Source organism: Micropterus salmoides, unplaced genomic scaffold, assembly GCF_014851395.1.
Source record: "Micropterus salmoides isolate LMB-PRFRI ecotype aquatic unplaced genomic scaffold, ASM1485139v1 Ms_hic_scaffold_1276, whole genome shotgun sequence".
Taxonomy (NCBI): domain Eukaryota; kingdom Metazoa; phylum Chordata; class Actinopteri; order Centrarchiformes; family Centrarchidae; genus Micropterus; species Micropterus salmoides.
The window spans coordinates 1-12,567 of record NW_024040348.1 but is presented as its reverse complement, the minus strand read 5'-3'; the positions used below and the strand labels follow the sequence as shown (position 1 = coordinate 12,567).

At 42.9% G+C, this 12,567-nt stretch overlaps 1 protein-coding gene across 1 annotated transcript; it reads right to left on the bottom strand.

Annotated features, from left to right (window-relative positions):
• Window positions 1-281: 281 nt before the first annotated feature.
• Window positions 282-11,826, bottom strand: LOC119900146 (major histocompatibility complex class I-related gene protein-like). The gene is made up of 5 exons (XM_038714904.1): window positions 11,675-11,826; window positions 9,852-10,118; window positions 8,085-8,363; window positions 5,291-5,584; window positions 282-1,343 (listed from the first exon to the last, which is right to left on the bottom strand). Exons 1-5 carry the CDS (start codon window positions 11,730-11,732, stop codon window positions 1,231-1,233), a joined length of 1,011 nt encoding a protein of 336 aa, XP_038570832.1. The 5' UTR covers window positions 11,733-11,826; the 3' UTR covers window positions 282-1,230.
• Between the last annotated feature and the right edge of the window lie 741 nt (window positions 11,827-12,567).

Here is a 12,567-nt window from a genome sequence, read left to right as displayed (position 1 = left end):
CTGCAACCTACCACAAAAGTATATATCTTCAATATATCAACACAGATAGCCTCAGACAACGCTCACACACTGCCCAGCCAACACAGTCTTTTACACTCAGACCACACAATCTTTTTTTAAAGGTTTATCGCTTATTTATCATGTATTATTGGGCTTTACTTGCCACCGCTGATTGCTGGTATGTTGTGCTACGTTTCTGTGAAGGTGAACGGATGAAGCTCCTAACGGGTAAATAAAGAATTTGAATTGAATTTTTTGAGAAAATTGCAAAAAGAGAGACATTTGGAATATTGGTGCTTTTAATGAAAAGTAAAACAGTACAAAAGCAATGAAACAGCAGCGCAGATCGTCTTGTGACCCAGGTCAAGAAATCATTTTGAGCGTTTTCTATATGTTTACAAAACTATACATAAAATGTCCCTGTAGTGTGGATTTCTTTGGTTTCCCTGAAGTGAAAAAATAATTAAATTCCTTGCCAGAGACGGCTGATATTGAAATTTTTTTTTTTTTACCATGTAGACATTTGAACAATTCAAAGTACCACACTGTTAAAATGAAGCAGGATATTCTCACATACCACTTTGATTGCTTTGTTGGTCCCTAGTATAATGTAGTTTCTCAATAATAGGATACATCTGCTTTTAACACGCAAACACACACAAACATAAAGACTATAACAGACACAATGAGTATGTGCTTCTAGTTAAATATATCATTTCAATTAATGTAGCCCCATCCTGCTCTGATCTGACACACTGCAGGAGTCAGGTCAGAGAAACTCAATAAAAACAAGTTTTACTTATGGAGACCGTTTGGCTGAAATAAAATAAAAGACAAAATTATTTGTGTTGTTGTTACAAAAAGACTAATCTGTACAAATATTTTTTACACTTGATACATCAGTGTCCTCAATAATCTCTCCAACACACACACACAAATTTTAAAGATACAAAACCTTAAAGAAAACTTATTTGATTCAAAATAAAACTCCATAATAATAATAATGTCATGCCTAATTAATGATCGGGAATAAAAAACTGTTTATGCTACATCACTATTTCATAAATCAAAAACAGGTTTTTAAATAAAGTAACAAAGACAGTCATCATGTGCACACTGAGGATATTTTTAAAGCCTATCAAATATATCTTTAAAAAAAACTCCAGCCAGGCAAGAAGCATAATTCAGGCAAATATTAAACAAAACTTAACTTTCCGTTACAGCTGTCCTTCATAAAACACCATTCTTCTTTTTGTAAGTGATGAATCCAATCACAACGAAGAGCACGAGAAGAAGAAAAAGCACTCCAGCAATGATGGGCAGGGTGATGTTAGCGGGCTTCTCTGTTGAGCAGAAAAAAACAAAACATGATCACAAAGATGAAGCCAGTTAGAGAAGAAGAACATCCATCCACCCACCAGACCTCCATCCTGTATATCGACACGATATGTTATCTGCTGTTAGACTCAGTAAGTTGATTTTTTTAATGGCATATTTGCTGAAACTTCCCATCCCTCCTCCGCCAACGACAGCGTCTAATACACGGGATGAGGTTTCACAGGGCAACCGGCTCCTTCTTGGTGAGCTTTACAGAAGTTCACAGACACCAATTAAACAGAGCGAGAGGCTTGAATCTGGCTCGCTGGTGGTTTTTGGCTCAGTGACAGCTGCTGACCGTCAGCGTACTCGGCCAATAAACCTTCTTCTGACTGATTTACTTAAAGATACAAACATTCATCCAGTTTTAAATAAGTCCACTTACTCATTTTCTGAGCAGAAGTGAATACAGTGCCGTTAATCTCTAAACCGTGGATACACATTAATATGGATCCACCTGGCTAAGAGCCAATAAGCGACTTTTGTTGGGGTTTAGGGCCCCGTGGCCAGCAGAGGGCCTCTCAGGCCCCATCCACACCACTGCATTTTGGTTTTAAAACGCAGACCTTTCGCTACGTTTGCACCTCCCGTCCAGACTAAAACAGAGACCTAAAGGAAGTTTGAAAATGCTGCCGACCCCGTTTTTCATTTTGAAACTCCGGGTAGTGTTTTAGTGCGGGCGGGCAAAACCGAGGACTTCAGAAACGACGACGCAGACGCTCATGCTCGGCTCTCTGATTGGGTCTTAGAGGTCATGGGAAGCAGAAACACGATGTTACTGATGGTGTCTTTATTAAAATATGTTGTACTGTGTAAATAACACTTGTACTGTGCATGTCGCCGTATTTGCTTAGTCTGTTTTCTGCCGCCACCGCTGCTTTTAACTCCCGTGTTACATTCAGTCCCAGCTCGTTATTGGTCCATGCAAAATAAAATCTGCTGCGGTTCTTTGTCTGTATTACTTTATTCTTTTGCCAAATCTTCTGAAACTACGGAACAGATCATCTGCTTTATGATATACCGGCACGTGCATACCTAGTGTACGTGAACCAGGTGTGCGTTTTTAGTCGTTTTTAGTCGTTAAGATAGCTGCAACTCCACCTCCTCGGCCTGTGCCTCGAGGAATGTAAGTATTAATATGACTGGGAGGGGTGGATTTATTTAGGCTAACATATTCTCCATCACCCAGCCAGGTTTCAGTAAGACAAGTCACCAAGACAATAATTTTTAATCCAATTTAGGTTGATTCGGTAACATTTATCCGGATCAGTGTCCTTCAATCGCTCTCATCCTCAGCGTCATACGTGCATCCAGTTCATGTAGTGATTTCTTCTAATTTCATTGACAGACCAGTTACTCTCAGCAGTTCACCAGACTGCGCCCCGATGGTGTCAATCCTCCTCTGCGCTTCCACAGACCGGTCTGAGATCTTACGAAACTGTTCACCGTTCTGATCGGCCCTTTGATGTAAAGCCTTCAGCTTTTCGTTCACCCCATTTAAGCACTCTTTAAGTTCCCCTGATAGCTTTGGGTAAATTCACTGGCAATTTTACGATATATTAGGGAGATTCCAAACCCGATAATCAGGAAGCCCACTAACAAAATTCCAATTATCCATAAATCTTCAATGTCCTCCACAGATAAACATCCAAGCAAACCGGGGGTTTAAATCTTGTCAATAGCGCTGAGTGACCAGTTGATAAATTCCATTTTGATGGTTTCAGGAGAACAGCAGGCAGGTGGTCGAAAGAGAAAAGTTTCACACGACCAAAGTAGACAGAAAATAGGAGCAAGATAAGAGGGGAGAGTAGGAAAAGCACGACTGCTCTCTACAGTAGCAGGAAGAGGAACCTCCTGGTCTCAACTCTGGGTTGTCATGGATTTGGTCCACTAATAAACTTGGCCAGATTTCTAGAAATGAGAGCTGCTCCTTCCCAAGTGGGATGGATGCCGTCTCTCCGGATCAGACCAGGTCTTCCCCAGAAAGTCTGCCAATGATCTACAAAGCCCACATCGTTTGCTGGACACCACCTCGACAACCAGCGGCGGAATGACGACATGCGGCTATACATGTCATCACTGGTCAGATTTGGCAGGGGTCCAGAGAAAACTACGGTGTCCGACATTGTTTTTGCATATGTACACACCGACTCAACATTAATCTTAGTGACCTCCGATTGGCGTAACCGGGAGTCATTACCGCCGACGTGAATAACAATCTTACTGTATTTACGTTTATCCTTAGCCAGCAGTTTCAAATAAGACTCAATGTCGCCCGCTCTGGCCCCAGGGATGCACTTAACTATGGCCACTGGCTTCGCTAACTTCACGTTTCTCAAAATGGAGCTGCCAATGATCAGAGTTGGTTTCTCAGCGGGTGTGTCGCTGAGTGGGGAAAATCTGTTAGAAACGTGAACAGGTTGATGATGCCCCGTGGACTTTGAATGCTTACGACTATTCCTCCTTCGGACAGTCACCCAGCCCCCCCTTCCTGGCTTCACAGGGGATGCCGGAGGACGGCTACCAGAGGCAAACTCAGGCCGTTCCGCACCGACTACCGGGGACTGGCTAGCTACAGTAGCTAAAGACTGATCTACCAAGGTGCGGAGCCGGACTTCTAAATCACTGAGCCTCGCCTCCATGTCTATAAATAAACTACACTTATTACATGTACCATTACCGCTAAAGGAGGCAGAGGAGTAACTGAACATCTGACACACCGAGCAGGAGAAAGTAGGAGAGAGAGAGGGAGAAGGAGAAGCCATCGCTAGCTGCTAAGCTAAAGTCGCTAACGGCTAAGCTAAAGTACTGTAGCGTCAGTTACCAAAACTTCTTAACAACTATGAGATTGAACAGCAGTCACTAAAAGATGGAAAGAAGTGTGAGTGCTTAGGCAAAATTACTGTAAGAATAAGTGTTTAGCGGACAGTTGGCCGCTGTAATCAAACAAATGTAACTGGTATTTAGCGAGAGCAACAACACGGTAGCAACACACAGGAATTCAAAGGTAAAACATAGAATTTAGGCAAAACAATGTAATTTGTTGGTTCTCCTTACATGGATATTCTTTCACATACATTCAATATAACAACTTAAACATATTGAGGTCTCTTACTCCCCGGAGGCTCCACTGAGGCCTTCCCTGTGTATGCAAGTTCACAGGTCAACTTCTACATTCTTGTTACAATTTGCATACATTTCATTAGATTTAGATTATATATGCTTCCCCCACTCTTCTAGTCTGTCTCTCTCCTATGTGTTCCCAAAAGTTCTTAGCAAAAGGAATTTGTTCTTTCCTAGAGAGTCTCTTTATCTTTACTGAGTCTAAATGTCAAGTCACTCCACATTTTTACTCAAAAGTTGAACCTTGTTTTAAACAGCTGTGGAAGAAATAATTCGACTCCAATTCCCCAAAATGTTGCACAGTATGCGAGCTTTATCGACAAAATTTTATCAAACTTATCATTCCTTTAAACTTGTGACTGTTTATAATTGTTTTTCTGCACATAAGCCATAATTTATCACTACACATATACAAAGAAAGCTGTTTATTTAGCTGGTATTAAAGATTTATCTTTGGTCAGAGGGGCCTTCAACTAAATTTTGACTAGGGCCCCTAAAGATCTGAGGCCGGCTCTGAAGAAAAAGCTCTTTGTACAGTATTTCTTTACAATGATTTAGGAACTAAAAGAAAACGTTGTGGTGGAAAACAATAATTCCTTTAAAGCCCTTTAAAAGTTTGACTTGACAGATTTTTATAGGGATTTGCTGATCCTGAAGTCAGAGTGCAGAGGTGGGCGTGTGCATTAGTTTAAAACTGATATAACACTTAAAATTACATATATCAAACAAGATTTAAACATCCTGTAAATAAAAACACACGAACTAAGTAAAATAAATGTGCGTCTCCCACCTTCTGCATTTCTGTTGGTCCTGATGTTTGCTTTGTCCAGTTTGGTGACGATGTCGTCCTTCCAACCAGAGAGATGAAAAACACATTCGTACTTCCCCCAGTTTTCAGGTGGAGCATTCAGGTCAACGCTCATCTGGAAGGATCCATCGTTGTTGGGGAGGATCTTCACGTCCTCGTGGAGCTCCTCCCCATCTTTCCTCCAGAACATCTTGGCTCTGTCGGGGTAAAAACCTGTAGCGTGGCAGCTGATTGGAGAGGAGGGAGTCTTCTGGAGGAGAGACACTGAGGGAAGGTCTGGAGAGTAAAGAGAAAGTTTAAAGGCTCTTTATTATGATTTACTGAAAATTATTATTATCATTGTTGTTCAGAGCATTTTAAATGCCTTAGTAACACGAACACTATATACACACACCATATATATGCAATGCATACTGCCCATACAACCAATGGGAAGGCGTGACATTGAAGGTAAATAGATGAAATACAATAAATGGAAGTGAAAGATAATTGATGAACAGATAAGAAATTAGAAGATAGTGGAGGCCCTTCTTGGAGCCACAAACAACAGGTCCCAAGCACCCTGAAGGCAAGTATGACCAGTTATATGAATTATTATTATTATTATTATTTTTATTAATAAAACATTATCCCAGCGCAAGGGGAGCTCACAGTCAGTTGGCAAGTTCATCACACATGCAGGATGAGCTCTGAGCCAGACCATCAGAACAGAACAAGGAAAAGAAAACCTCCAAGACAGTGACTCACTACCTGCAACCCAAAGAAACAAAACACAAGTCTATACAGTTGTTGCCTTCATATTATTTTGTACATATGTATAAAAGATGCGAGCACTGATGGAGCGGCATGGGAGACTGGGGGGCTGACCATGCGTAAGTCGGGAAACTGGCAAATACCAGTGTGGGCCAACAGGCCACGTCACCGGCCTGCGCCTTCGCACCCCTCTAATGAAGCGCTTCACCAGGGGGTGGGAGAACACAGTCCAGTCCCCGAAGCCCTCGTGACAGGACGATATGGCGGCAGTGTAGGTTTTTACCGTACTGAACGCCAGCCTAGCGTTGGAAAGCCGACCACTTAAAGGAGTAGGAGGACTGAGTGGAGGCGGCTCTCGACTCCTGGATGGGACGAACCACCTCAGGGGAGAGACCTAAGCCCTCCAGGCGTCACCTCTCAGCGGCCAGAACCAGAGAGGCTGGCCGGGGAGCGGTTAGGTCCTGATCGTTCACCCTCTCCTGAGAGAGCCGTGCTCTCAGGAGGGAGGAGTCCAGTACCACGCCAAGGTAGGTAAGTCTCTGGGAGGGGAGAGGACCACTCTTCTTCAATACGAACCCCAGGTAAGACAGGTGCGCAACTAGCTGGGCTGTCTGCACCACTGCTTCGTCCTGGGATGGCGCCAGCAGCAGCAGGTTCCAGGGGATGGACTAGGGGAAAACCCAGATTCGAGAAGCCCTCCACCTTAGTGATAGGAACGTAGGGGGAGACCGGGGCCCGGAGAACCTTTGGGTCTATGGCAGCGCCCTCTTGGTACCGCTTAATCGGGGGGAAGCGCGGCCAGGGTCGATGTTCTCTGAAGGTTGGAATGTGGGAAGAGGAGAGCGGCTGGGGGACCTGTGGGGGGAGAGGGCGGAGTCGTCTGACTCCTGCTGCTCCGGCAACAGCATCCCCATCACTTCGTCCAGCGAGTGTGCGGACTGCCACACTTCCTCGTCAAGGACGGCAAAGTTATCCGCCCGGCGTTGGCGCTCCTCGGTGGAGAGGAGAGCACAGTACGTGCAGCGTGACTCGGGGTTGCGCCGGGCCGAGGCAAGCCTCACATCGGGGATGAAGATCCCCCGGCAGGATGAAGCCCGTCTTGCAGACTTCGCACAGCCAGACGGAAGTGGCATCGCCTCGCCCCGCTCTAGCCGGCAGGTAGGAAGACATCGTTCTTCTTGCTGCAGGCAGATTACTCTTTTCTTTTTCTTCTTCTGTCTTCTATCCTCTTAGACTTCAAGCTCAGTGCTGAAGAATATAGGGAGCCAAAGGCTGGGTCTCACCGTTGTGGGCGTAGCAGAGGCCCACGCTGTGGGTGGGCGTAGACTAAAATTCTCAGTGCCGCGCAGGTGCGTGGAAGGCGTAAACCCAATAGCGATAGCCTTCTATACGAAATAGAACTGCCGGTCCCGCCAGACCAACTGCCCACAACGTTAGTTCCCCCGGCTTCATATCCATTTGAAATGTAGGCTTATTTAGGTCCTAGAAAACAATTAAACAAAAACTAAGGACATTTACTCAGTTTTAGTTAGTTTTGCGAACCTACAATACAGTTTTAGTTAGTTTCATGTAAAGCCTTCACATCTAGTTGTCGTTACTTCGTTTGTCTTCATTAACAATAACAACCTTGCAATGAACACAGTTAAAACAGACAATAAGAAACAATTGAACTACGTAGCCTACTTAACCATGGCAGAAGCACAAAAATCAAGGACAACTGAAGATATAAGCAAAATCTGTACAAGTCAGCAAAATCAGACTGCCAAAACGCTCTTATTCTGAAATGCTCCATGTGGATATGTAACGCAGAGAGCGGAAGGGGCTCACAGAGACCTGTTTGAAAGGGGTGCTGAAACGATATATTGTGCTACTGCAAACTTCTGTGCATGCTGTGTGAATAAAACAAGCCCACCGTCACACACACACACTCACCCTCCGCACATTTGCTTAATGCTGTACGCCTGTTGTTTGGCTTACATGAATTGTTGTGTCCATGAAACTACATCATGTCATGTGATTTTACCTGTTCTCAACAGAGAGCTCCTCCCATAGCTCACAAACGTCTTCAGCCAGTCAGGGCAAATCTGTCTGAAATAGGTCCTGGTCTGTGCCATATAGTTTTTGTTAGTAGCCCAATTCTTTCTGGTGATGTTAGCCTGTGGTGTTGGAACGATCCAAGTCTCTGTCTTCGGGACAAATGATATGAAGTCTTTTCCATCATAACCCCACTCAGTGAAACCATTCACCTCTCCAGTCTCTTCATCCCACTCACAGCCAACCATCCTCTGGAAAACGTGGACACCTGAGAGAGAGAGAGAGATTAAATATAGAAGCATGGCAGGACCATTATGGAGACTGGGAGGCAGTCTGTGTGTCCTGATTGGTCCATCTATCAGTCAATCATTTCATCCACCTGCAGACGTTGGCTGGATGCTGCCTGCTGGGACGGACCAACACACTGTGTAGCAGTACAGCAGAGTTAATGTAATCTGTACTTCTACTTTATATGTACAGCTGTGTGATGTCCCCGGGACGTCTGGTTACTGAGTATTCATGTGTGTGTTCTGTTGTAGGCGTCAGTAAGGCTGGTTGTCATCTTCAGGTATTGGAGCCACCTGGGGCCCGGTGCTCTCCATATATAACGCAGATCCTACCTGTGGCACTTTGGGAGATAGAGAGGAGAGAAAAGCAGTTTACATCTTTACTCCTCGCTCCTCATTATTTTGCTTTCTTTATTAGCACTAGATTGCGCTCATCATGACGGCCGAAACTGATTATTCTTTTCAATGTAATCATTATAATTATGTTTCAGTCACATAAAAATGTCCATCTCAGTCCCAAGAGGCCGAGGTGAAATCTTTAAAAAAAAACAAAAAAAACACCAAGATTCCCCCAAGATTTGGTATTTTTGGAATTCGGTGGCCCCAGTTTCTGAAGGTAATTCCCTTATAGACTGCTGTTATATAAATGTTGGCAGCTCTACACATGCATTTGTTATCATTACATTACTTATGATCAAAAACTAGTAGGGATGCACTGAAATTAAAATTCTTGGCTGAACCCGAATGATGAAAAACTTTCCCAGATATCGACACAAGGTTTTTTTTTTTTTTGCATTTATTTTTTTGCATTAAATTAAATAGTCAAAATCTTCTCAGTTTTTCCCACAGGTTTTACAGAGACTATGGTGGGTGGGTCCGAGGCCTGAGAGGGTCCAGTAAAGTTAATTACATGTGTCCATTTACTTTAAAAAAAATAAAAACTTAAAGAGAGAAACTGACAGGATAAAGTCTCTAACCTGCCCGTCAGCTCGCTCTGGTCCATTTCAGTGGATTTACCATAAAGGCTTGAATACGTGTGCACTACAAATTTAGGTGCGGCTAGCTTAATCGTCTTCTCAGATAGGAGACAATTCAGCTGCAAATGTCGATTTTAGCATCTTCCTCAGACAATTTAAAATGCTTCCACACTGGCGACATTTCAACGTAAACAATCGTCCCTTTCAAAATGTTTGAAATATCACGTGCCTTTGATCTGTTTCTAGAAGAGTCTGGTTTCTGCTATTGAAAACTAATAAATGGCAGCTTTTTGTTCTAGTTTCCTGCATTTCACACATGCAGCATTAAAAAACTTGTTCCACATCAGCAAGCATAGTGATCATGTTTACATGGAGACACGTTGTGTTCTTTACCCTTGAAAACTTTACACCCATGATGAGTGTGATCTAAAGAAATGCGACTGTGGAATCAAATAAAACATTAAAAGTGTGAAAAGTGAAACAAAAACAAACCTCCTATTTGGTTGAAGCGCTTCTTCAAAATGTCAATGGTGGCTATGAAGGTGTCCTGGATGTCCTCACAGTTATGAGTGTTCCCCTCCCAGAAGTTAGGATACTCTTCTGTGACTCTGCTCATCCAGTCTTGTCTGGGTTCTGCTCTCCTGGTGTTACTGTCGTAGTGAAACACCTGAACTTCATCAACCAACCCAACAGCCACAAACTCTGGGAAGTTTGGGACTCCAGAAGACGCAGTGTAGAAATACTTCAGAGAGTGAGTCACTGGAAGAAAAAGTTCAGTTTTTATGTCACAGTTTAAGAAATCACTGAACAATGAACTGAACGAACAACAATACAAAACCTCCTAATTATCTCTTCTGTGCACTCAGACACTACCAAAACACATGTAAAGTGGTTTCTGTAGATATAAATGACTCATTCTAAGATAATAAAAACATAATGGCTCATTATGGCACTGAAAACATAGTTATGGATCTTATATTTCATTCCTGTCCATAGATCCTCCTAAATCAGGGGTATTCAATTAGATTTCAAAGAGGTCTAGTTAGAGAAAATTTCCTGAGGCAAAGGTCCGGAACATCAAAACAACGAACTTGCGTTATCATTCAGTACTATAACCTATAGTTGTATCACCACATGTTTTTAGTCTACAACGAACTGTCAAATCAAATAATATTTCAGTCAGTTTTCACATCAAACTGGAGGGATAATAAATAATAACTATTCAAATAATAAATTCTAAATTTAAGTAAACTAAATTAAAGTGCCTAATTTAAAAAAAAAATGTAATAAAAAGTGTAGCTTGAAGTGATGAAGTGTAGTCTTCCAGCTAGCATATTGCAGATCTATGAGATATTCTGGTTTTGAACTGCCCGTGGGAGGAATGTACATGTAAATATCTGTACATTCTTGATTAAAAGTCATGTGAAATCTCTTTTATCTTTCGTCTCCTCAATTCGGGTGTGTTTCCAAAACGTCTCTGGTGAATCTCGCGGACTCGACTCGCAAGCATCGGAATGCACAGATTTGATTGGCTGAGCAGCGTCACATGAGACGATTGGAGCACATGCGATTGGTCTGTGAGTTTCCTGGGCCGCTAAACCAGTACAGTAAATGCTAGAAAAGCTGCGCGGGTTAAAATAGAAACGCTCCTACACGAGGTAGTAACAAAGTTCTCTCCAGTTACAAAGGGGCCGTGCTTGGAACGAATCAGCCGGACTGAACATGCATTTTCTTGTTTAGATGAATATTTAGGATAAAGTTTGTTTGCATGTCTTGATTGCAGCAAAAAGTCCGACTCAGACCACATCTGTGTTTTCTGCAGAGCCCACAGGTTCTTCTCTCATGCAGCAAACTTCCAGCTCCTCTGCGCCCCTAAAAGGGCCCCGGCCACTCCCTAGTTTCACGTGGTTTGTTTGGACCAAACAACCGCACAGAGACCGCTGCAAAACGGTGGTCCCGCAGGAATATCTGATAGCACATATGTGACTTTACCATTAAGTCAAAAGCTAAACAAATGTGTGTTGATCGTGAAATCTGTTCCGGAAGATTTATAATTAATATCAGCCACGTATTGTAGGCAGATCACTTCACGTTTACTCCTCTTGGATCGTTTGTAAAAAGTCAGTGTGAACATGAAATTAAACGCAATGTTTCCCTGCAGTGAAAGCAGCTGCAGCCTGTATTTCGCCCTGTTCAGTTTGCGTATTAGTAGCTTTAACTTCTCTTTTATTAACATATATCTCTTGAGACCGTGTGTTTTTTTGCCTTTTCAAAGACTTCTCCAGTCAACCGAGTTTAAAAAGCGGTGAGCTCACCTGCAGCTGCGCCCTGTCGGCTGATTCCCAGCAGAACCAGAAAAACCAGGATCTTCATTGTCTCATTAAGAGCTTTGATGGGCAGCTTTGAGAAACTGTTGGCTCACCGGTCCACGCACCGAGGCTCAAATGAGCGTGAGAAGCAGGAGCGCTGCTGATGATATCAACCTCCATCTGAGCCAATGGGGATTGAGGCTGAGCATCAACGTCAAAATATTTACGGAAGTCAAAGTACAATCTTGGCCTGTGTGAGAGGACAGTGGGCTTGATTTTGGTGTCTCAGCTTTGTTTTTATATATTTCAAATTTGTTTAATTTTCTGAGGTCACTGTCAGCTACAGATCGGATCCTCTGGAGTTTGTGGGGATGCAGGAGTGTTTTATTGCCCCCCAGTGGTTCAAACACATCTGTGCAAATCAATCCTTCTGGTTATTAAACGAGATGGAGGAGAACATATTATACTCTATATTTTTTTGTGTTAGTATTTTATTTAGTTTCAGGCCTACCAGGTTCTTGGCCATCAGAGCAACAGCGTCCTCTTTAACTTCAATAAGATCCTGAAAACTCTTCTGAGAACACTTCCTCTGATAACACCTCTAACCTCGAGCGTGCACTTCCTGTGCTCTTCTTCCATCTCCTTACAGTTCTCTTGTATGGATTACACTATTCGTTAACTCTTCTCTTAGGTATTCACCCCACTGATGATGTCCCCGCTAATATCTCTTATTATTTCTGCTCTTACTACTAATCAAGCACAAATACATCAAAATCCTACCTAAAGCTAGTGAAGGCAATGTTGGAGAAACCAGCAAGAGACACCCCAGGGATATATATATATTTATTCTTAAATCTATCCTTTATTCAACCAGGTGAGTCTCATTGAGATTAAAATTT